We start from the raw sequence: 25,617 nt of genomic DNA on the forward strand, positions 1-25,617 counted from the left end.
TAAATTCTACACTTCTGGTTGCTCTTAGAATTTCTGATATCTGGAAGTAATGATTATTTTGACCATATCAGTTCAGCAGCTGTGAAATACATAAGTCCCTAAGTCTGACACCATGGTTTATGATGGAATATCCAGTTTCCATCTCTCATAATTATGCAAAAGATTTTTTTTTTCCTCTCAAACAGTGGCACACACTTCCATGTCTTTATCACTTCTGTATATGTTTCATTTTGAAATTATTTTTATAAGAAGCAAGAGGGGAGATAAAAATAATTGTTATCATGTATGTATTATTATCATATTAATAAATATGTTTGTATACATTAAATTCCGATTCCTACATGCTACGAATACATCTGAAAATGTTTCTGTTGTCACTGATGTTTCTCTGATGATAATCAAGTACATTTTCAAATTTAAAGATAACAGTCTGGTGACACTTAGCTGTCAAATTTTATGCGTCCACATTTTTTTGTATTTTCATTTTTTTATTGCAAAAACTTTTGGACTGATTCCCCACCTTCCCAACCCCCCACCCCCCTTTTAAAATTTAGCTATAAAAGCCTTCTGTGGTACTCTTTGCTTCCTGTGTTGCCATATATTTACTTAATGTGTCTGCTTCTGATTTTTTTTCTTCCTTTCTAGGTTTAAACAAGTTTTTATTTCATTTGAATGATGTACTATTTCAAAGCATTTTGCATTCCTTGTGATTTTACTGCCTTTTTAGATTATGTGCTGTAGTAATCAGTTTTATCTTTGGCCTTGTGCAGTTTGATTAATATCTGCAGAAATGTTATTGATTTGAATTAAATGATAAATATATTGATGAGATTTGTTAGTGATATTGCTTTGCAAGGTCAATCATTTTAACAGAGTAGAGAAACAGTAGAAGAAAATTGTATGGATTTACATGTCTAGGCAAAAAAAATAATGAAATAGGGTTTTACTGTAAAGTTAAGGATAACAGCTGAAAAAAACCAAGTTCAAAGTGATACTGTGTAATCAGAGCAGTGACTCTAATATGAGTTCACAGTATGTAAGGCTTGTAAAGAGAAGCAGATGTGAAGATATTTTACTCTATATGGTATACTTTTGTCTAGTGCTTCAGTATCAGAAAAATGTTGACCAAATGGTTTTCTAAAAAAGGAGAAGGAAGTAATGATGATAAATTTTCTATACGGTTTTCAATATATGGAAGTGAAGTGGAAGTGATAATGATTTGGAGGTTTGCAGTGCATAATAAAATCTTTTTAGAACCATTTCTTGTTTAAATCCTGCATTAATTAAATCAATTGTTATCAAAAGCGTTAGTACCAGTATGCCAGTATATTGATCTGAGAACAATGTCTGGGTTTGAATAGCATTGACTTAAGGCAGGAAAGTGCCTACGTTTCCTCGTGGATGAGAAGAGCAAAAGCTTTGTTTGCAAATTTCCGTGAACAATCTGCAGCTCCCTCTTAATCTTGAACTTCAAGGCTCAGTGGTCTTTTGAGCAGTGCCTGTGGCGTGGAACACACTCGTCTCATTTAGGACCTTTCTCATTTGTAGAGCAGCGTGCTAAAAGCCAAGACGAAATCACCACTACTCTTGGTTTTGGCTTGTGAATCGAAAGCCCATCTGTGTATCAACACTGTGCTGTTTACAATTGCTTTTTTTAAATAATTGAGGCTTGAAAAGGCCTCATCACAAGCCAGTTTCTTTAATTGTGGGGAGAGCTTTTATCTAAAAGACTTGCAGTATCTTTTACAATAGAGGCCTCTTAATTACAGATTTTTCTTTGTCCAGTGATACATTCCAAAAAGGGAAACACATTCGTTTGGATATAAACAATAAAGAATGGTGCATGGAAAGTGGTATGTCCCTATGGACGTTTTCTCACAGGAATGTAATTCTGCACCAGATCTCTTAAGAATTGTGTCACCGCTGTACTTGAGGAGATAACAACAATAACCATTAAAACTAAAGTATTGCCATCTATTGTTAGGCTGTGGTTCCTGTTTTGACCCGTTATGATCTTTCAAAACCACAGATGGTTTCTTTTCCTTCAACCTTTATTCTAATCTACTGTCTAAATATTTAAATAGGAAGCATATTGATTAAGATAACATGGATGTCCATATGAGTTCCATTCATGATACTTCTACTACATATGAAAACATACTTGTTAGCCCAACATTTTCATTTCTCTCCCACCAAGATCTGTTAATTGCTTTATTCCTGCTCTCCCACTGATGTAGAAAGTAAATACATTATAGATGCTTATTACTTGTAAAGAACCCATTGAATTATTGCCATCTGCATCCCTTTTTGCAGATATTTCAGGTTTTTGCTCCAGTTGTTTGTTGCTGTTGACCTTGCTCTTTTTGCAAATATTCTTTAGGTAGTCAAACCTCAACTGCATTTCTCAGCAGGGATTTCTGTGTTCGTTTTTTATAACTGATCTTCAATGTGAGACTCCTAACTCTTACTGTTTCTGTTGTTTCTATAGCAACTAGATAGGTGGAGATGCAGCAGCATCGCTTTGCTTCCCAGCTGGTGTTTTGTGTTCTCAGCAAGGGGAGAGTTTGAGGAAAATAGAGAGGGTATTAATTGGGAAATAACTGGCTCAGAAGTGTAGTCCTTGCTGAGTTACCTCACTCTTTACTGAGGAGTTAGTTAATTTTAAGTGGGGCTTCTCAAACTTTCTTGCATAAAATTCTGTCCTCTTCGAAAGAGACATGTTTTACTCTAAGTCCGTGTCAGGTTTTGGTTTCTTTGCTGCTTGGGACTTCATGTTTTTCTTCCACCTATAGCCCCGTTTTCTTCATCGCATGGACGGTACTAAGATTTGTTTCATGAACTAAGCTGGTGCTTATAACTTGCATGTAGCCTGAACATACATGAGGTATTTTAATTTTTCCAATTCCCACTTTTTAATCTGATTTTTGCAGCTGTCCAGTGACTATATTATACTAGACTGTAATTCTGTAGTAGACTATTAAGTGACTATCTCAGAGTAAAATGTTTTGATACTTAAAACCCTACATATCCAGAGATTACACTAACACATTCTCCCTTCTCCAAAAAGCAGAAGTTGTTTGCATTCCCTTTAGCAGTCCTCTCACTTACCTCATGATGGAAACATTCATTACATACTTTCCTGCAGATCTCTGATGCCAGATTAATCCCTCTGAAATAACCCAAAGTCTTTGCTCCGTACCTGAGCACCTAAAGTTCTGCTTCTCTTGCTTGTTTAGCCAAGGCCCTTAGGAAGCACCCCTGCTCCGTGAGGGTTGGGTTGCTCTCAGCATGGCTTGAGTATCGTGAAGGCTCTGGGGAGGTGGGGAGTTTTTACTTTACAGTGTTTAAGCCATTATGATATAAACCAACTGCAAAACACATGACCTATGTTTTAAGCTCCTCTGAAGCTGTTTTTTTTTTTTGTTAAATAAAAATTCATGGGCACAGGAGCTGGATATCATTTGTCTCATCTCAGAAAGATGGGTCCTATCAGGTTAGTGTTACTGACCGCGTGCACACAGTTGAAAATGCTTTCCTAATCAGAACAGCTCTGATTAGCGAGAGGAAGTCTGCAAAGTCTTATCTTTTTAGTAGCTGATAACCAAGCAGTAATTCGCTTGTGTGGGAAATAAGAAGCAAGTTCAGGTGTGTTCTCCTCCTGACTTAAGGAACAGGTTTGAGTGAAGACTTCTCACCTCGCAGAAGCTGCTGCAGTGCAAGCTGTTATTGAGACAGGGGTCTGCGGATCGGTGGGGATCCTGCAGGCATCAGGAAGCCATCCGTGAAATGCCTGTGGTCCCCACATTGGTGGTGCTGCCTCAGGAGAAGCACTTGCTCTTTTGGAAATAAGACCTAAGTTTTCAATTGTTTCACACTTTATTCCTTCTCTGTTTTTCCTCTCTCTCCCCACCATGACTCCCTCAGAGAGATTCACAAGAGCTAATGGATATGTAATCTGGTAAGTTTATAAATCAGTGTGCTGCCCAAGCAGGGTTCTGATCCTCAGTGGTTTAAGTATTAGTACAGATTTAAATTTTAAATGGAGCAACATCTCTTCAAAACATTCTGGCTTAAAAATACGCAAAGGGACAAGTTCCTTGCTTCCATAGATTCTAACCTAGTGTATCCCCTGTACATATAGGGCCACTAAGTTGCTTAGGGGTTCAGGGTGTCTTTCTGAGGCTGGGGGAGCTGGGACTGTTCAGCCTCAAGAAGAGGAGGCTCGGTGGAGACCTTACCAATGTGTATACATACCTGATAAGCGGGAGTAAACTGAGCCAGACCCTTCTCAGTGCTGTCCAGCAACAGGACAAGAGGCAACAGGCGTAAATTAAATGTACAAAGAAACTTTTTTTTTTTTTTTTTTAATACTGTCAGAGTGGTCAAACACTGGAAGATGTTTCACAGAGAGGCTGTGGAGTCTCCATCCCTGGAGATGTTTAAAACCCAGCTGGGCTCAGGCCTGAGCACTCTGCTATAGTTGACCCTGCTTTGAGCAGGGGGGTTGGATTTATGATCTCCAGAGGTCCTTTCCAACCTGAACTATTCTGTGAATATGGTGGTTTGTCAGCAGATAAAATAGTACTTTTTTCCTATGAAGGAAGCGCTGCTTGAAGAATCTTGTAATTTTACAGGTAAAATACAAATATGAGATGTTTTGTTTTGAGAATCCTGTTGTATCTGCTTAGATTTTAAATTTTATCTTAGTACATCTCCTGGTGTTATACAGTTTATCTCTTACAACATAATTCTTCTACAGAAAAGACCTAACCTAGAAATCAGTTCAGTAACTACATTTTTATCAGCTCTGTTCATGTGGCAAATAAATGCATTTTATAGTGCCTAAAATCTGATCCCAAATGTAAAGGTCTGTTGAAGTGGTTTTGATTCATTCTCAACTCTCAATCCAGGTTGCCAGGCAGGATATTAGGGGAGGATTCCAAAAAGGAAACCAGAATTTTGCTGTCTCAGTTGGGACAGTTTTAGCTATGTGATTTCTAACAGAGGTAAAGTGTAGTGCGAGCTTGGATGCTTCCCTTGCTACCTGAATATGCAGAACAGGGTTTTTCTGTTCTCCAGAGTATCCAATTCGGGGTAATACATAAATGTAAAACCAGAGTTTGACCAGTTGCCTTGAAGTGTTGATTTCATTATCATTAAATATTAGCTAAGAGCAAGCCTCATCTTTATCTTTCCTAGATTTACTGGTGAGCGTTTACTCAAGATCAATTAAAATAGCTATTGTGTTCTCCAAGAAGGGGTGCATATTCCCTCTTGAAGGGTTCCAAAAATATGTTGGGGAATGAGAAGTCAGGGATAATGTTGAGAATTATCCTGAGATTAAAAAAGGAGTAAAAGAGGCAATGGCATCTGGAGCGGGGTTGGAAAGAGAGGCTGTGGCTGGAGCCAGGAAAGAAGCAATGTCTAGCATTGGGGGTGAGGTGGGAAGGGAGAACAGCTTCCTGGGGGGAAGGAGAAAGAATAGGTGAAGTCGTGCTTCTGGTTTTTTGGTTTGTTTTTTCAAAAAAGCTAAGGATTTGCAATTTTGAGCCAGATTGGTAACCCTAGTTTGAGTGTCTCATTTCAGGTAAATAGTGGCAAGTGATAGGAACTGAGAAATTAAGTGAGATACTGATGTTGACTTTCTGGGCATCTCTCTCAGATTCTAGAACAAATCCTGCTTGAGCAGACTCCTTCAGGCATTAGGGATTTCAAATATAATAATGTTCGGATGAACCTTCCAAAAATTCTGCTTTGAAACTTTGTTATGTATCTCTTCATTCAAATCACTTAATGTTTTCAATCTTGTTTACTTCTTTACGGCTGTTAACACAATAGGGGAAAAGCGTCCAAGGAATGACTATTGATGTCTGAGGGAACCTAGATCCTAATTGCAGAACAATTGCCGTGATGTCATGTGCAGATTTTATATGGTGTTCACAAGCAGCTGGTTACGAACAACTGCAGATTGCAGAAAATGCCTATAAAGGTTTTGTTCTACTTGTAAAGCTGCTGTCTACGCTGTCAAAAGCTTGTGGATGTAGCTGTCTGCGTATACGCCTGTTTTAAGTGAATTTTCGTAGCATGAAAGCAACTTTGTGGAAAAAAATGCTTTTGCCAATGTGATTTTTATCATTCATACACTAAAAAGAAGCATGGGTCTAAAAATGTAGTTATATATGATGGTAACAAAAGCAACTCTCATCTGTGCATTTGCATACCAAGATTTGGCATCATTTTCAATAAGTTATACTAGCAAAAGTAGTTCTTGCCAGATTATTGATGTGTAGCATAAATGGTAGCCTGGTATAAAATTTTCCTGTAGAAGAAAAACTCACCAATGTACGTGCTCATTCTGGTAAAAATAGAAATGTAAATTTAATTAAAGATTGCATTTCTTACTGTGAAATGTCAAAGGACTTTACTGTTTTTCTAGTTGTGACATTGGTAACTAGGGATAAAAACTAAATGTCAGCAAAATGTAAAGGTATGGTAATTTTAGACTTGTAAGGGTATTTATAGAAATCTTTTTATTATAAAATAAATGTACATTTTTTTATTATTCTCGAAGGTAATCATCAAAGGCTGGTCAACTAAATATTCTGCTTTTTGTTTTCCAGAAACCAGCAAACATCCTGGTAATGGGTGAAGGTCCCGAAAGAGGAAGAGTCAAAATAGGTAAATATCTTGAGAAAATTCCATTGCACAGCTAAGGAATTGCTTAAAAATTTGCATCTTCAGTGTAAGACAGAAGCAAATCTTCATTATTCTTTGAGTGTATGTATGCACAACATCTAGTTCAATTTTAAATCTCATTCACTGAGTTTACAAGCTTAAGAGATTCTAAACATATTATTAGACATTTATAAAGCTTGCCAAGGACATCTGGTGGGATAAAAGCATCTGTAAGAAACAAGGAAGTAACAAGCACAGAGAACAATGGCTATGGCCAGGGTTCTTTTGACTTCTACTATGATTAGTTAGTATAACATTGTTACTTATAAATTGTATTTGTTCTTAATTATTTTTATATAAATAACATAAATGCACATGTTTGTAGAAGTCCAAAGGTTGGCTATGCAAACAGCTATTCGGCCTCAAGGTGGGAAACACATGTAACTGTGATGGTCTTTATCCAAAATCTAATTACCTGTGCAGATCATAAGCCTTAGTCATGTGGATATAAACTTTTTGTTAATAAAGCATGTGGCAATCATCAAGAAAGGAGTAATATACTGGAACCTATTTTCTATTCATTGACTTTTGTTGTATTTGAAAATGTTCAGCTAAACATTTTTGATTCGTGTGCTTGTATTAGTATGGTTAACTGCAAGAAAGTTATACTTGGCATTTCATAACTTTGGAAGCAGAAAGGTTTAGGTGAAGTTGTGTAAAAGGTAAGTTTCAGACTTGGATTAAAATATGTGGTTTTGAATATACACCCAAATTTTGTACTTTTCCGTCTCGCATTTCTTCATGTTACTTGCAAGGTAACATTCTCTCTCTAGAGAGAATTTTTCAGTTACATAAAATGAATGCTTACATTCAAAATACACCTCTGTAACAGTGTACACTCACTGATTACATTCATTCCCAGTTAAAAACTTTTTCCTTATTCTGGAGTTTGTTCTTCCAAATCAAGTAGGAGGAATACTTTGAAAAGTAGTGCAAAACAATCTACACTGCAGTCATTTTGGTTCTGCACTTTGGGTAAATATATAGCAGTCACAGGGGCTCACAGTTTTGTAAACATATATAAAAATAAAAGAGAAAATGTACATTAGAGACCTACTACTATTGACTTTAGTTAACCAGGTTTCTGTTACAGTTCTAGTTAAATAAACAGGCATCTGTGTTATATAAAGTTTTACAATATCATGATGAAAACACTTAAGTCAGATGTTATCCTTCATAGTCTTATAAATGGGCCGAGGCCAACTGTATGAGGTTCAACAAGGCCAAGTGTCGGGTCCTGCACTTGGGTCACAACAACCCCATGCAGCGCTACAGGCTTGGGGAAGAGTGGCTGGAAAGCTGCCTGGCCAAAAAGGACCTGGGGGTGTTGGTCGACAGCCGGCTGAACATGAGCCAGCAGTGTGCCCAGGTGGCCAAGAAGGCCAACAGCATCCTGGCTTGTATCAGGAATAGTGTGGCCAGCAGGAGCAGGGAGGTGATTGTTCCCCTGTACTCGGCACTGGTGAGGCCGCACCTGGAATACTGTGTCCAGTTTTGGGCCCGTCAGTACAAGAAAGACATTGAGGTGCTGGAGCATGTCCAGAGAAGGGCAACGAAGCTGGTGAAGGGTCTGGAGCACAGGCCTTATGAGGAGCGGCTGAGGGAACTGGGGTTGTTTAGCCTGGAGAAGAGGAGGCTGAGGGGAGACCTTATCGCTCTCTACAACTACCTGAAAGGAGGTTGTAGTGAGGTGGGTGTTGGTCTCTTCTCCCAAGTAGCTAGCGATAGGACGAGAGGAAATGGGCTCAAGCTGCGCCAGGGGAGGTTTAGGTTGGAAATTAGGAAAAATTTCTTCATGGAAAGGGTGGTCAAGCATTGGAAGAGGCTGCCCAGAGAGGTGGTGGAGCCACCATCCCTGGAAGTGTTCAAAAAACAGGTAGATGTAGCACTTTGGGACATGGTTTAGTCTAGTCTACCCTTGATTGGCTTAGAGTGGACTTGGTAGTGTAGGTTAATGGTTGGACTGGATGATCTTAAAGGTCTTTTCCAACCTAAATGAAATAAATAAATGAAGTAAATGGAATTTAGCCTTAGATAAATTTGGCCCAGTTATGAGTAACTTGCTGCTTTCTTAGAAACTTTGATTTGTAAGTTTTAATGTTTTTGAGCTTTTGTTATAATTGCTTTTTGGCAATACTGTTAAATTCTGATTTATTTGTATTAAAATTTTAAATGTTCTTTTTTTTTTTCCTTTTTTGTTTCCCCCCAGCTGATATGGGGTTTGCAAGATTGTTCAACTCACCTTTGAAGCCACTGGCAGACTTGGATCCAGTTGTGGTGACATTCTGGTACAGAGCTCCAGAGCTGTTACTTGGAGCCAGACATTACACAAAGGCCATTGGTGAGTCCTGTGTAAGAAAGAAGTTTACCTTTCAGTTTTGTAAAGGAGGGTAGCCTTATAGTAGGTATGATGATCAACTGACCAGCTAGGTTTTTTTCCTGAAGTAGCAGCAGATAGAGTATGATCCAGTCCATAAAAGATTAATCCAGATTGAAACTTTCTGAGGACTGTGCTTTTATTTTTCAATGTGAGTTAAGGTTAATGTTAGACATTTTAAATGTGTTGTTTGTTCTGGTTTGTTTTTAAAACAAAAATATTCTTTGCATTGGTTTATATGGTTTGTTGATATGGGCTCAGAAATCTTGCAAACCTTCAAAAGGGAAAGCATTATGGTTGTTAAAGTAGCGTTATTCTAGGGTGCTTCATGTTCAGATGCTTTTATGAAGTGTGTGGCTTGATAAGGAGAAGGATGGTCTCCTGCGCTGTATACCGTCTGCACATCATTCACTCCTGACAACTTATGAAGCTCCATGTTCAGGAAATGCTGGTGGGCAGGCTCTTGTCTTCCTTCCCTCTTAGTAAGTTCCATAAACACAATCAGCCTTGGTGCCTAGCTGTTTAGAGAATAAAAACACCAAGATGCACAGGAGAGGTATCCTGTCTTCATGATTAGTTTATGTATTGAAGAGAACTGCAAAGGAAATGGTGTCCCTCTGTTAATGGGGTTAAATTGTTCCTATGTGTACAGAGGTGGCTTTCTTGGGGGTTGCAGGCATTTTCCTGTTACAGAAGTTTTCAGAGATGCTATGTGGGTTTTTGTTCAGAGAGTTACAAAACACTGTTATACTTAGCATCTCTGTTGAATGTTCAGTTGGGTGGACCAACACTTTTAATTAAGTCTCACAGCCTGGCTTTTTCAAATAACTCCTGCTAATCAAACTATCATATGCAGCAAAAGGTTTAAAAAAAAAAATCAGTGAACCGTCACCTGACTTTGATGTGGACTTGCACTTCATGCTTCATTATTGCTCTTCTCTCCCATTTGGAATCCTCCAGTGCAGAAGGACCTGAGCTGGGCAAAACACTGCTTGCTTTGTTGATCTTGCCTTGAATGTGCAGGAACTGCTAGGAAGGGCAAAAAGACTTCTGCATAGCTCCAGTGAGAATATGTATGTTCAGTCTTGCAGGCAGGTAATTTCTACCCTTGGACAAAGTTTGTCAGCATCAAAAAGCCACAAAGTAGGGGGTTTATATGCTAGTGTTCCTTTTCATTTGCTGAAATGGAAAAACGTAACTCTTCAGATGACAATGTCTACATTAGCAAGTAGTGTGGTGCAATAGAAGTGCATCCATAAAGCAAAGTGGTGCTGGATACCTAGCATACACATTATACAGATAATTTTGGATAAAGAGGAGTACTTTGGGCTTTCTCTGGTCTGGTCCAATGGACTGCTGCTCGTTAGCGGCTGATGCACACCTTTTGGTTTAATTTCATCCCAAAGGAATTTATTTTGTATACTCTGAGAGAACTCTGCAGCACAAGCTGAAGAGTCATAGGTGTGGACAATCTGATCCATTTCAAAAGCAAACTCCTGGTCCAAAGTAAAATACTAATTGCAGATAGATTCAGTCAGGTTGAAAGGGACCTTGGCAGGTCTCTTGTCCATCTTCCTATTCAAAGCAGGGTCCACTCCTAATTCAGACCAGGCTGCTGAGGGATTTGTCCAGCCAGGTCTTGAAAACTGCTTAGAACAAAGATTCCATACTCTCTCTGAATAATCTGTTCCAGTGCTAAATCATCCTCATAGTGAAGAATTTTTTCCTTATACCTAGTCAGAACTTCTTGTTTCAGTTTATGCATGTAATCTCTCATTCTCCTGTCAAATACCACTGTAAAGAGCCTGGCTTCATCGTCTCGGTCACCCCTCTGTAGGTACTGGGGAGGCTGCTCATAGGTTCTTCTTCAGTCTCAGCAAGCCTGTGTCCCTCCCTTCTCTCCCAGAGCAGGTTCTCCAGCTTCTGACCATTCTGGTGGCTTTCCACTGAACTTGCTCCAGGTTATCAAAGTCTGTCTTGTATTCAGGTCCCCAGCATGGCCTGAATGTGGTCCAACAAGTGCTAAGTAAAGGGGAGTAATCACTTCTCTCAATCTACTGGCTGTGCTCCTGTTGATACAGCCAGTACATCCTATTGATGCTGTTAGCCTTCATCACTACCAGGGTACACTGCTGGCTCATTTTTTGCCTGATGTCCACTGGAACCCCCACATTCTTTTCTGCAGAGATGTTCTCCAGCCAGTCAATCCCCCCACCTGAACCATTGCAGGGGGTTAGTCCATCATGGGTGCTGGACTTTGTATTTGTCCTCATTGAATTTAATGAGTTTCCTGTGGCCCATTCCTTCTGCCTGTCTAGTTCCCTCTGAATGGCAGCTCTACCCTCAAGAGTATCAACCATTTCCCCAGTTTTTCCATATCCACAACTTGATGGGGGGGTGTTCTACTCCTCATCCTTGGCATTGGTAAAGATGCTAAGTTGGAGAAGTCTGATGGGCCTCTGTGGTACTTCACTTGTAATCAGCCCCCAGGTTAGAGTACAAACCGTTAACCACCATCCTTCAGACCCTGATGATCTGAACTCTGGCTTGGTTGAGGCCTCTGATTTCCCGGGGTGTCTCCTCCAGCGGGTGCCGGGGATGGAGCCTTGTAGTGCCCCCCCCATGGTTGTGACGCAATCCCGTGTTGTCTGAAGCAGACTCTTAGGGCCTGCTTTTCATCTGCCACCATGCAAACTGGGATGCTAACTTCTGAAGTCTCTGTCTGCTGCACTCTGTGGTGGGTGAAAACAGATACTAGAAGTATTTAAAGAAAATACCAACAGGATTACCTGAAATGCATGTAAATTAGATGCTTAAACTGCCCCGACTATGTTGATTTTGTGAAACACAGATGTGAATGGACCAGATGACTGAGTGACCTGCCTGTGTGGTACTGGGAAATTACCTTAACTGACAGTTACCTATTTTTGATAGATAGCATATTGTTTGCAGATTTAGATGAGTGATATGTACCATTATCTCAGGACGTCTCTTTGAAGAATGAATTAGTATAATGCTGTTGGTTTTTTAATTATGTCATAAATTACTTGGTTCTTGCCCTAAGGGATCTGTAGTCTGTACTAAAACACAGGCAAGGAGTCCCTATGAAACTTTAGAGGATGATGCTGCTTCAGAGAGATCTGGTTTTGCTAGTAGTTTATTATTTCTGAGGCTTTATTTCTTGTATCCAGCCCACACCAGTGAATCCCCAGGAGGGGTGTGAATGGGTCATGTAGTACCTGGTGTGCAGTGTGAGTGCTGAGGGCACTCAAAACAGTTTGGGCAGCAAAGTAAAAAATACGGAAATGAAAACAAGGAAAGTTGCAAGGTGAGATTTGTGGGCTGTCTGAAGGATTAGAGAGGCGTGTGACTGAAGAGAAGAGAAAAGAATAAAGATATGTGGAGCTGGTCTATGTGAAGCTTTAAGGTAAAGGGAAGACGTGGGTAACAAAATGACAGCGGTGATGTTCATGCAGTTTATGAGTCCAGACTTGTGTTTTGCTCCTAGCATTATGTGCACTTAAAAAAAGGCAATCTTAATGAGCTAAGCATGCTAGTGAGAGTTTAACTTGAATGCTAATGTTTTTGGCAAAGGACGCAACTCGTAAAGCTCTCTCTTAAATCTCTATGCAAGAAATATAATTTTAACATCTCTTAATACTACCTAATTCCCAGGAGCCCTAATGCATCACTTTTAGTAATAACTCATAAATTATATAAGATTCTCATTTAACTGCTCTTCAGTTGGAAATAATAATTTAGAAGAAAGGTGATTAGATATAGCAATTTATGAAAAAGGAAATGACAGGCTATTTGGTATAGCTGCTTACTTTCCATATTTTTTTTCTTATGCCTTTTATATAATATATAATTTTGTATAATTAGAAAATACAATAAAATTAGGCTAAAAGCGATGTCTGCCAGTCAGTCTATTCTCTTCCAATTTTGTCATTGTGAGAAATATTTTTGCTTGAATTTACTAGGAATGCATTGTCATCAGTTCTCTACTGCAACACACTGAGCATTTTCCAACAGTTGCTACATAATTCAGATGTTTGCTTAGGTTTTTACTGGCTTAGTCTTGATTTTATTTTATTTTAGATATTTTTTTTCTGTGGTCTGTCTCTAATACTCTCTCCCTTATCACATATAGTGTTAATTACTAGCCATGTATTCAAAATATCCTGGACACTGCCTACTATAGTGTCCAGTTTGGTTTCGTTCTTGTAATGAAGCCTTTAGGTATGCTTGCTTGCATGTAAATAATTCTCATACATTGTCAAAGAATGAAATTAGAATTTGACTTTCGTCTGACTCAGGATTTTTGTCTTTGTTTTCTGGACCTGATCTTAGTTACATTTTGTGGGTTTAACTTTGGGTAAAAATTGCACTAAATACAGTCTGTTTAGAAAGAACTATGTATTACACAAAATGATATACAAGCATATTTCATTATTTTGGAGGTAGTTTTTCAGTGACACTTTCCCCTTTGTTTAATTTGTTCCTTCATAGTAAAGAAATATTCTGCTTTTCATTTATTTGCTTGCAGAACAAGTAGTTGTTCATCACATATATTACATGATGTTTTAAGGAGATACAGGAGTCAGGAAAATACTGTTGCTGAAGAATCGAAATACCTTTTGCTTCTGCATGTTAAAAGGATAGTAAAAAGCCCATGTTAGGGTTTCATGGGGAATAATATTTAGTTTCTTGAACTGTGAACGTTTATAATCTAAGCCCTACTTGTTAATAAAGTTTCCTATATAATCTGCTACCATAGTTACAAGTAACTAACTTACCAGATGAATACAAATTGGGAAAATGGTGTTGTAGAAGCCAAAGGTCACTTTCTGTTCTGTTACCATAATATGAATCTGTACTAAATTTATTGTAGCCTGTGGAAGTTGGTCTGCTTTTCCAGCACCATAATTTAAAAGCAGAATCTGTTCCCATGTGTTCATCAGATCCTAATACTCTAGCAAAGAAGTAAAATATGCAAATAAAAGTAACTTGAACAAGCTTCAGGTGAAACCAAGTAACTGCGAAAATGTAAAATGCTTGCGATCATAGAAATGTTAATAAAATTACTGAACTTTTAGAAAGTCTCCAGCACAACAGAAAATGCCTTTATACTCAAAATACTAAAGAAACAAGCTTGAAGTAAGTGGTAAGGTACAGTGCTCCTTTCATTGATTGGCAAAGACTTCTGCACTATAATTTTAAGGAAAGTAAAGGAAATGACTGTGGCAAAATGAAGGAAAAGGTAAGCTGGCTTTCAGCTTGAAAGGAGACATTAATCTTTTTTTTTTTTTTCACTCTGGGAACATCAAAATAGAAGAGACTGTTTTAGTAAGTAAAGTAAGTAGTAAGAACTCTTTTTCATCACAGGTTTTTAAGAAAGCATGTGGCAGTCTCTGCTATGATTCATTCTGGGGCATCTTGTAGCATAGTATCAAGGAAATAGCATAATTAAGACTTGGTTTTTATCAAGTTGCAACTTGCATAGTTAGCAGTGCTAGCAAACAAGAACATGTTATCTTACCTCCCTTTACCACTTGCCTTAATTAAAGAAATGGTATATTTGATAAATGGCATCAGATGGCATATAGCATTTTAGATGGTTTGGATTTTGTTGGCAAAAGAGTTCTTTAGAGTCATCATTCAACCACCCCGTAAGCAAGGCTAAAACACTGTCCTGCACCAAAAAAGGATGGGATTATTTATTGTGAAAAAATAAATCTGAGTACCCAAGAAATCTCTATTCTTTAGTTACCTTTCCTCATTTGTCTAGATTATAAGTCAGCAGGAATGTCAGAAATGGCCATGTGGCAACTGCATTTACCAGCCCGAACAAGATTTAGGTATAGAGGAACTGTAATTTAAAGCTTGGGCAATGCACTGTCACCTCATTCTATTTCCAGACTAACATATGGTTATGGAAGCTGGAAACGTGTGAAAGGTATAAGCAGATATCAAAATGCCTTTGAAAGCAAATGTCACAGGAAAATATTAGGTGTATCAAAGGGAATGAATATATAACGAATGCTGGGATCTGTCAGAGTTTCAACAACTCCATTCAACTTTATGCAGGAAAAAAGGAGAGGGAAGTATCTGGGGTGTATTATATAGGATGGAAATATGTGCATATGTGTTCCATATTGCCTATGCAGTGAGTCGCACACGTTCCGAGTGCATCAGATGTCCTTTCTGTACGCGCACAGATTGTTGGCACGCTGGCTGGGCTGTGGGGCCTCTGGAAATCTTGGACCGATGCCTAAAGCTCTTCTGGTCTCTTGTTCAGGGAGGATTGGAGGGAAGGAGGAAAAATAAGACCTATCTGGAAAATCTGGTAAACCAGACGTTACAAATGGGGCCGACCAGAAGACTGAAAAGTCCTTAGGAAAAATGCACAGGGGAGGTTTCCCACCTGTGGTCTGTGGAGCCATGGGAGTATGGGGACTGCTTTTAAATATCCATGAGAGATAGTTAAGAAAAGCAAATCTACAGTCAGTCAGCTTCTGTTTGCTGCGTCGGGATCCACGTTCCTGTTTGTTAGAGGGGAAAGGATTGTGGAAAAACTAGAAGAGAAGAGAAGTTTGGAAAATATTCATTTATGCGCTCTGAAAAGAAAAACTCGGGCTGCACTAGGAAGGGAGCCGTGTTCATGCCCTGGGCAATGTTATGTGACATGAGAAGTAATTGGATTCAGATGATATTTTGTGGTAAACTTATTTTGGCATGTGGTAAACTTTCTTCATTTTGATTATCACAGTTGTTCTCATGCTTTTTCTGAGAGGCAAAATATTTTAATACCAAAGATTAATTGTTGCTCTCTTATCTAGTTATTGCAGGTGCTGGATGATTTACTGCTGTTTTTTCCCTCTTGCTTGACAGTGATCTCTAAAATACTATACATGTTTCTTCTTTTAAAAAAAAAAAAAAAAAAAAAAAAAAAAGACATTTGCTACACTCCACAATCTTATTGCTGCAATCTCCTAAGAAATGTAAAGTTTTATAAAGGATTATTAGGTGACTTAAATAGAACATTTTAAAGCTACATTAATTAGTATTTTGGGAAACTTGTGATGCTGACAGCAACTCAAGGAATATTGTCCACAGGATTGTTACACACTTTAAAACATTAACTGTTTTGAGATCCAGCATACTAGTTCCTGCCTTCTTCTAACTGCTCTATTGCTCTTGCTTCTCAAATATGTTGATGTCTGGAAATGAGCTAGTAAAACTGGTGGCCGTTGTCAGCTCTGACGTGTCTGAGAGGTGTGTTGGAGCGTGTACTAGGTTAATAGTCAGGAGAATGAGAACAGTGCAGTGGGCTGTAAAACCAATGGAGGTACTCTAATGTGGGGCAGACAGTAAAGTTTTATCTCTTGGAACAGTAAGCTGGGTCTCAGGAGACTTGGATTTAAATAATGATTCAGTCCCAAGTGTTGTATGTAGCTTACAGCATGTCATTTAATCCATCCGATGTGTTGTTTCATTATCTATAAAGTGGAGATGGTACTTAATGGTATTGTCCTGAAGATAAAATCAGTTAATGATAATAGGGAGCTCTGGTACAAGTGTATTATGAATTATTTTTGTTAACTCAGTGAACGGATTAATTTGTCTGAGAGCCCGGGATGTCACTTAGCATCTGCAGTTAGCTTGAGAAATGCACACATTCTGGACATTAAAAAAGAAAAGGAAACCAAACCCAGTTAATCTTCAATCTCATCTGAATCTGCTAATTGTCCTGATTTAGATTGCTCTGTAGATTAACCTGTAAACTTCCACTCGTGGTCACTGAATACTTTTCATATGTTCATGATTCTCTCATTTTGCAAAACATATGAAGGGGAGAACCAGGTGCTTTTGCCTTTTTAGTCAACATTTTGGCAGCTTTGCTATTGCGTGCTGATTACTATGACTTAACTGTACATAGATTATTTTAGAGCAGGAAAAATAAAATAACATCAAAATACTCAGAAGGCAGAATATCCTTTATAGTAATAGCTTTGTGATTAAAAACCACTTTGAACAAGAGGTGCCTTCAAAAATCCGTCTGTGCTTAGCTCCCTGTACATCAAAAATCATCAGTGATTTGGGGGCCAAAAAACCCTCCCTGTCGGTAATAGTATCAGTTCCACGGCTTTTTCCTTCTAATTATTTTTCCCTCAGAGTACCAGTTTCATGTTCTTCCCAACTGTTAATAACTATAGGGCCTCTTATTTGAGCAAGCTTTTTCTTCCCTAGTATCTCACTGACTTTGCCCTTTACCAGGCATCTGAGCTTTGCAGCAGCAGGATTGATTCTCTAACCTCCCTGAGCAAGCTACACTGTGAGCTCAGTTAAAAAAAAAAAAAGATGTAGGGAGGTAAGGCCGGAGTTCTTGCAATGTCTGTCATGGGCCAGAGCAAATAATGGATCCTAATGTGGAAATGGAACATGAATGATAACATAAGAAAGCAAGACTCAGCATTTGGAGAAGCTTAGGAGATGCATTTTGCTCCCTTTGCTCTTGTCATCCTCAATTCCATTCTGTACATATCAATTGGGATATATATATTTATGTTATAAAACCTGGTTCCATAAACACTTTACCCTAGCTAACTAGTGCAGTAATGAAGTGCTCTATTTACTACCGTATCTAAAATGTTCACTCACAAATGTTGGTTTTGGTTGAAAACCAAGTACCTACTATCATAACAAGGTGCATACTTCTGGTGCAGAGGAATTTTTTTAGCTAATCCATCAGTTTGATCTTCAGGCACAATTATTTCAGCAATATCAACTGAAGCTTTCAACACTAGGGCACTGATTCAGTAGAATGACTTGTTCTCAAGACAGGCGGGGTTGCTTCACAAGTAGACTTCTTGGCAATAGCTGTGACTGACAGCAGAATTGCATTTCACAGCAGTTTATTTTGTTGCCTATCCAATAGATTCGCTTGTAATTATGTAGGGCTTATTCTTAGTGCCTTATTAGAAATAGCTGTAAGGCTGAACCCCTTAGTAACAGAAATGTTAAGGTAGTGTAAAGCACTCTGTTTAGAAGGACAAATAAGCCTCTCTGTGCTAAGAGGCAGGATTTCTTCGTGTGCATTCCTCTCTGTTGACTGAAACTGGGCAGGCATCAAAAGCTTTAATAACTCCCAGGAAAGACTGTCATAGCTTGTGAATTGGAACAGGCCAGGAAAGTACTCTTCGCACATGTTCCTTGTTACAACTTAATCTACCAGATAGCAGGCCTTTTGCTCACCTTATGTTAACTCTGAAGGTGTTGACATGTTGGACCTAGTAAAAAGTTGTAATGGTTAATGACACAAGCCAAGTGAGAGCACACAACAGATTATAAACTTGCTGTCCCTCTTCATTTAGCATGGAGTTAACCTCCAAAGAGTTCCATTGTATACAGAAAAGCTGTTTTGTTAAAATATTCTGCATTTAATTAGAGAAAAAAACCCTGTGTTTCCCTTTCAGAGAATATGTACTGCTCACTTCTCATTTGCTACAGTTCAGAAGAGCACAGAAAATGGCAACAATTCTCTAGTATGTTGTGCTCTTTGTACAATATAGATTCATAGAATCATAGAATCATAGAATCATTTAGGTTGGAAAAGACCTTTAAGATCATCCAGTCCAACCATTAACCTACACTACCAAGCCCACTCTAGACTAATCAAGGGTAGACCAGACTAAACCATATCCCGAAGTGCCACATCTACCCGTTTTTTAAACGCCTCCAGGGATGGTGACTCCACCACCTCTCTGGGCAGCCTGTTCCAATGCCTGACCACCCTTTCCGTAAAGAAATTTTTCCTAATTTCCAGTCTAAACCTCCCCTGGCGCAGCTTAAGCCCATTTCCTCTTGTCCTAAATTGTCCTAGATTGTATGATACTGGACAATTACCTGCAGTGATGGAATAAGATGGGGGGAAAAATAGGGGCGGGGGAGGGGGAATTAATGAGAAAACACCATCATTAGTGATCAGGAGTTCCTGGCTATGATCAGATCATACTATCGATCATTTGTTTTCATATGACAAAGTGAAAATGCAAAGCTGCGGATGTTCCCTGAAAAGCTTTGTAAATCCTGTTTTACCAAACAGCGGCATATCTTGCCTGTTCTTAATTCTTTCACCATTACAGGAGGAAAGGGTAACAATTTCTGTATTAGACCTGCCTAGTACTTTGCAGTATAAAAGACTTGTGACCTTTGCAATGAGAAGCTTTCATACTTCCTTTACTTGCTGCAGTTGTTTGATATTTGGTAGGGGGAAGTAGCCCTGAGGCTACAAAGCTGCCTTTTGTGTCACCCATTACATTCCGTGTGCTTTTGATGAGTTGTCACATTTTTCTTTTTACTTTTGTTTCCATGAAAAGCTTTGGCAGCCTGCCAGAGTACCTCTTGGACCCTCTGAGGTATAAGCACTGCTGTTGCTGGAACGTGCCGTAGCGGTACGTTCTTTACTACATTTTGGAGATACTGGAGTTGGCATAAAAATAACAACCCTCTGTAGTCTCTGCTGCATCTGAAGGCTTAGGATTAGGGAGAAAAGGAGGCTGTAACACACTTTCCTTGCCAGAACCCAGTGCTTTGTCCCAGTGACCTAATTCCCTGCCCTGAAGCGACATCACCTGAGGCTGGAGCCCACCCCAGTTTCTGGAAGAAGAACTGGGAGAAGAAAGAAGGTGGAACCATCACTCTGTTCTGCATTCATGTAACCATTAGTCTGTTCTGTCTCTGAAGGATGTTAGCCTGCTCCACCACTAGCTAATGTAGTTAATCTGTAGTTTATACAGTAGTAGTCTTGGAGACACAACTGAAGAGTTAAAGAATTGCTGATGAAAATGTGGTATATAGGATTTGGAGGGGCAGGGGTGAGGATTTGGGAAGACAGGCACTGAAAATCCTTACGAAAGTGGTATAATGTTGGTAAAAGTTTAACTCCTGAGCTACTAATGTTGCTAAAAGTTTAATTATCGTGCTTTATGGTACAATTGGTGATTAAACTGCATTTTCCCTGCCTTGAGGATTCCTGTCTTCTTCAGTACGTAGGCTGCACAAGGAAAATACAAGGTTGCATACAGCACCATAAACGTAGAATTTCCAAAATTTTGGATATAAAGTTCTGTAAATTAAAGATTTAAGTTCTTTAACAAGATTTCTTTGTTTGCAATTGTATTTTTGCTGCATGAGAGGACTACTTAGGGCCTCTGGTCCTATTGCCACTGCCCATGTTAAATCTATTGTACCTGTGTTGTCAAGCTTACCACGGTAATTTAAGTGCGATGTTGCAAGCTAGATAATGTGTCTAATGTGCAGCACAAGTCTGAAATCATATGATCCAGGATCTTCATTTAATGCTGATATGATGAGGAATAGAAATTTAAGTGGGAAAATAAATATTTTTACAAGCTAAAATAACTCTGTTTAGAGAGAATGAAGAAATCCTGGGCAATCAAGCCCTGTAGAAAATTACAGTTGATTTCAGTGAACTCAGAATTTTAGTCAAGATGCTTCAAAGTTTTTAAGGTGTAGTAATTGAAATTAATTAAATTCTTAGTACAACCATGAGAAGAGGGCAGCTTAATTTAAAAGGCTAGGATGAAGGCATACAGGTAAAAAAAAGTGTGAGGATAATAGATTTCAAGACTGATTTGAATTAATATGGTTTTGCTTTTTAAAGTTTTGAATTATCTTGACTCTACATCATGGCACAGGAGATTACACGCTCTTGAAATAAAACATTGCTCTTAGATGCGTGTTTGGCTGGCTGTGAGCATCCTTCAGATTACTGAGCGGTATTTTTTTCTGTCTGCAGAACATTCATCTTTGTGGCTTTACAGTATAAACTTCTGTTCTTCAGTCAAATTCTGTTGAGATTCTGTTCATTAAAGATCGGTAAACATTGCCTAACTTACCAGTGATAGCAAATTTCTGACCCTTAGCCCACTGACACCATTTTTTGCTTCCTCTTGAAATGCCTGTCACATAAATGTTTGACTCCATTCTCATTTCTTCATAGCAAGTGTCAAATTTAAAAGGCTAGTAACCACTTCTTTCTTGACCTTCTGTTTTGCTGCCTAAAGTTTAAATGAAGCACATAAAAATTGAGACCTTAATGTACAAAAGGGAAGACTTTTCCCTTGTGTCTGTGTGTGATAGCAACAGGTATGTTCTAGTCACCTTATCGGACCAAAGAAATGAGAAATTCCCCTTTAAATGTGTATTATTATTTTAAATCTAATTTCTAGGTATTTAAATCCAGTACAAAAAATTAGTAAACTCTTTTTCTATAGTATCTCTATGCTCCTAGGTCACTCTGTGTAAAGATTCCAGATAAGTTTAGAATCTGCTGCTGTGCTCAGCATGAGAGTCAAGATTTTCTTATAAAGAGGTTATACCTTTTCATTAGACCAATTGATGATTATTTGAAAAAATTAGACACGTTTGCTTGCACAGCCACCTGTCGGGTTTCAAGTATGTTGGTGTATTTGTTTTCCTTGCCTTGATTTGCACCAGGAGAGGTTTAGATTGGATATTAGGAAAAATCTCTTCACAGAAAGGGTAGTCAAGTATTGGAATAGGCTGCCCAGGGAAGTGGTGGAGTCCCCATCCCTGGAGGTATTTGAAAGTGTAGATGTGACACTGAGGGACATGGTTTAGTGGTGGACTTGGCAGTGTTAGGTTAATGGTTGGACTCGATGATCTTAAAGGTCTTTTCCAACCTAAATGATTCTATGATTTGAAAGATTTGGTGAATCTTAGATAAACATTGTAGCTCTTCATAGGTGACCTGGATTGCCTTGTTTGGGCTGAGGCTGTGCTAACTAGCTTTTGGTTACCGTGGTTGTTGCGTTAGCCTGTGGTGGACGTAGAGGAGCTGTATTCTGGAGTCCATCCACTGTTTGCTTCCTTTACCAGCATTCAGATGTGTCCTAGAGTCTAGACTTTGTGTTCAAATCAAACCAACCAAACAAACAAAAAGCAGGTTGGTTGAAGGTGCTAGACCAAACTCAATAATGATGAATTCCACAGATCAATTGCAACTAAACAGATGTTTTCCCATTCTTAACTTCCTTTCTTTTATAGAATTTTATTAAAGAATTATATGAGGCTAAGAGCTTGTTTCTTTTCTTGGATATAGTTAAGAAGCATCAAGTATTTCATGTTGGACTCTGTCCTGTCTTCAGTGAAACACTGTAGTTAATATGCATGGGAAAAGATGTTTCATTTTGAGAATCAAGGCTATTGCTCAATAAATTGTCTTATTGTCTTAAATTGTCATAATATTCTTCAAGAATGTTTCCAAAATATTGGAACAAATACAGAAATGAGATTATTGTGCCATAGAAAGGAAAGAATACATGAGCATTTGTCTGCTTAATCAGCCATATCATTAAAATAGCTATGTCAGCATCCTTTTGTACTTGCTCCTTGGCCACAGTGCTAAAGTAGAGTGGGACACACAGGATTTTCTGAGCTTTAGTAGCTGACCTATAAAGCTATTAGAATTGCAGGTTTTAAAACTGGGACATGGACAGCCATACAAATATTCTAATCATCTCTGTACCCAGGCATATATAGAAAGTCTGTTTACCAACCACAAGTGATCATCTTTAAAAGGCTATTTTTTCCTTTTATAAAAATATTACGTAGTACTTGAGAAATACTGTTGCAGTGAAAGCATATTTCACTGGTGAATAGGTTTGAACGGGACCTGAGCAAGCTGTTCGGTAAGGAGTCTAGGGAAAGGAGTATGCTACGAAGGCCTTTGCTCCACCCCTCTTTCCAGAGCCAGGGAGCAAAACTGGATTGCATTCAGGTTCAGGGTGAGCTTGGGGAAAGTGGAGAGTCTGGAAGTCTTGGAGGGCAAAGTAAAATAAACCAACCAACCAACCAAAAAAAACCCAACAGAAAAACAAATAGTAAAAACCTTTTACCACGGATCGTTCCTGAAACATAAAGATAGTAGAGGAAAGTGTAGGAAAGAGAACCATCCTTATAGGAATGGTTGTATTACTCTGGTATATGTATTAGGATCCTCCCGGGACATCAGATGGGAAAACATTTAGTATCTGGTGCAACCTTGTAGGACCTATATGGCCCTGTTTTCAGTGGTTCTGGTACATAAGTTAAAATGGATACTGTCTATAGTTTGCCTTTTATTTTTGGTGGTTGCTTTTAAACAGAAGTTTTATTTATCATGAAATTGTTATGCAGCATTATAAGAAGTTCCTCTTGTGCTAGAAGCAGATGTGCACTAGGTTAATAATGCACTGTAGTTGAAAAATACTGTTCATGTGTTTTAAGCTTTGCCCCTGTAAATGCCCACTTCTGAGCGGTATTACTTCTTATCTGGAATAGATTTGGAATAGATGTAATAATCATTAATCTTTTTTAAAGACCACAAACTGAAAATGTATGAAATGGCACTGGATAGGGAAATTGTTAATTATTGACACATTGTTCCACGGAGCTGAAGTTTGTATTTGGTTGACTAATATGAACAATGTAGAAGATAAATACCTATTAGGACTGCTTGTATTGATGAAGTTTTTAAACTTGCCAGAATTTAACAAGGAGTTCCTGCTAGAAAAATGCCACATGTGGTAAATAATTACTGCAAATTATGAATGTTATTAAAAAAAAAAGGGACTAGCCAAACTTGGCAGAAAATCATTAACTGTGAGGAGGGTTTCAATATGTGCCAAGGATGTGTTCGAGGTCAGGTTCCATGAAAGTTAGATTCATGAAGGGAAGACCCTGACCTGCTTGAGCTGCATGACTATAAGGCCTTTTCCAGCTGTTTAATCTTCACTTACAGAAATTAAAGCTTCAGGTTTTCTGTACTGAGTATTTTGGATTACTTTCTATTAGTTCTTTGAAGCTGAAGAGTATCTGGCAAAAGACCGAAAGGGTTGAACCCCAGCACTGTGAGACCATACTGACTGATCAGAGCTAAAGTATTCTTATGCTTGACTTGTTCAGTAATGCCATCCCATAGAAAACACACCACCAGCTTGGGAGTTACCAGTGTTTATTCAGATGTAACTTCCAGTTGGTACAATCTCTGTCTTTCTGCATTCTCAAAGGGTTTAAAATGTGCTCTCTGTATTAATCACAGAGTCAGGAAGTGGGAATGCGTTGCCACAGTGGCTCCGCTCTCACACAGTTCAGCTGATGGAGGAGGAACAGAGTTTGAAGTTTGCTGTGTCACATCAGGGAAATTTCCCAGTTCAGCTTTGCTGTCAACAAGAATACTAGATTTTTTTTTTTTTTTTCTTTAAAAGGAAAAGCTCAGTCTGGATAGAGCAGTAAGGAACAGAATAATGAGCAGTGGCCCAGCCTCTCCCTCACTATGTGATGGACAGTGAGCACTGCAGAAAGCCATGAAAACCAGAGGGCTGCAACTCCTTTGGCCTCTAGATAAACCACCCTCAAAAGGATTTGCTATGTAGTATGAAACTGAGTGAATAGCTACTGTTAAATGAAGATGCTGTTATTCAAATAATGAGTAATTTCCACTCTGGGTAGATAATTTATGCCTACTACTCAGGCAGGAATTGTGATTAATATGCTGCATTAGCTGCTTGAGCAGATAAAATCTCAAGAGCTAAAGATCTTGTTTTCATGCAGATAAGGCTAATAAGAAAATCAAAGGAAGATAAAACCTGAGAAAGTGATGTAATGCACAGAGCAAGTTACACCCTGTCAAAACTGTAAAGTCTGAATGAAATGTTATCAGAATTTCCTGCAAAGGAAGTAGGGAGAAAGGCTTATAAATTGGGACACCCCAAACTCCACACCTGTAACATGATGGAAATGGAACTGACCTGTTTTGGCAAAGAGTGTGGTGGCTCTTTCTTTCATTCCCTACATAGAGAGCAGTGTTTTTTTTCTTTCTTCAGGAGACCGTGTGTCCCTCAGGCGGCACAGGCCAAGCACCACCATTGACAGCGGGTGGGGTTTTGAGTCTCAAATTAGTTGCAACAAACACGAGACTTCTCTTGGTGTTCTCTTTAGTCTGAATCTAATAAACCAAACTCCAGTTAGGTAATTTTTTATCTCTATATTTATGCTGTTAAATTCGATAAAATCCAAAAGCTTTCCCAGGGTCATCTAGTTTAACCTCAACTACCAAGCAAATCTCCATACTCTTGTATTCAGCAAAATCATCTGATTTCAATGTCTTTTTCCAGAGTTATATCCCAGACATGTATTTCTCAATGTAGCAAATCCATTTCTTTTCTGCTAGTAACCACCTTCTTGCTGACAAATTCATGCTTTCATTTTAAGATGCATAATAAAGCATTCGGGTCATACATAAGATGGGTGGTGATAGTAGTTAACTAGAACAAATACATGTAATCTAGAAATTTCTTCTCCTGTAAATGAAACTAATGTTCTTGTCCACAATAGATTTAATTTTGAAAAGCATATTAATGAGAAAATTATGAAAGAGGTTATTTTCTTTCATTAAAACATATATCATGCTGCTG

The 25,617-nt window shown here is 38.5% G+C and overlaps 1 protein-coding gene across 2 annotated transcripts in view; it reads left to right on the forward strand.

Moving 5' to 3' along the window:
- Positions 1–25,617, forward strand: part of CDK19 (cyclin dependent kinase 19) — a 134,367-nt gene that overhangs the window by 89,090 nt on the left and 19,660 nt on the right. The window contains exons 5-6 of one of the 2 annotated variants that reach the window (XM_075707471.1): positions 6,621–6,678; positions 8,945–9,076. In XM_075707471.1, coding sequence (XP_075563586.1) covers positions 6,621–6,678; positions 8,945–9,076 — 190 coding nt within the window. The remainder of the gene's footprint in view (positions 1–6,620; positions 6,679–8,944; positions 9,077–25,617) is intronic. The other variant, XM_075707472.1, reaches the window with a different exon arrangement.

The sequence above is a fragment of the Pelecanus crispus genome, chromosome 3 (assembly GCF_030463565.1).
Source record: "Pelecanus crispus isolate bPelCri1 chromosome 3, bPelCri1.pri, whole genome shotgun sequence".
NCBI classification, from domain to species: Eukaryota; Metazoa; Chordata; class Aves; order Pelecaniformes; family Pelecanidae; genus Pelecanus; species Pelecanus crispus.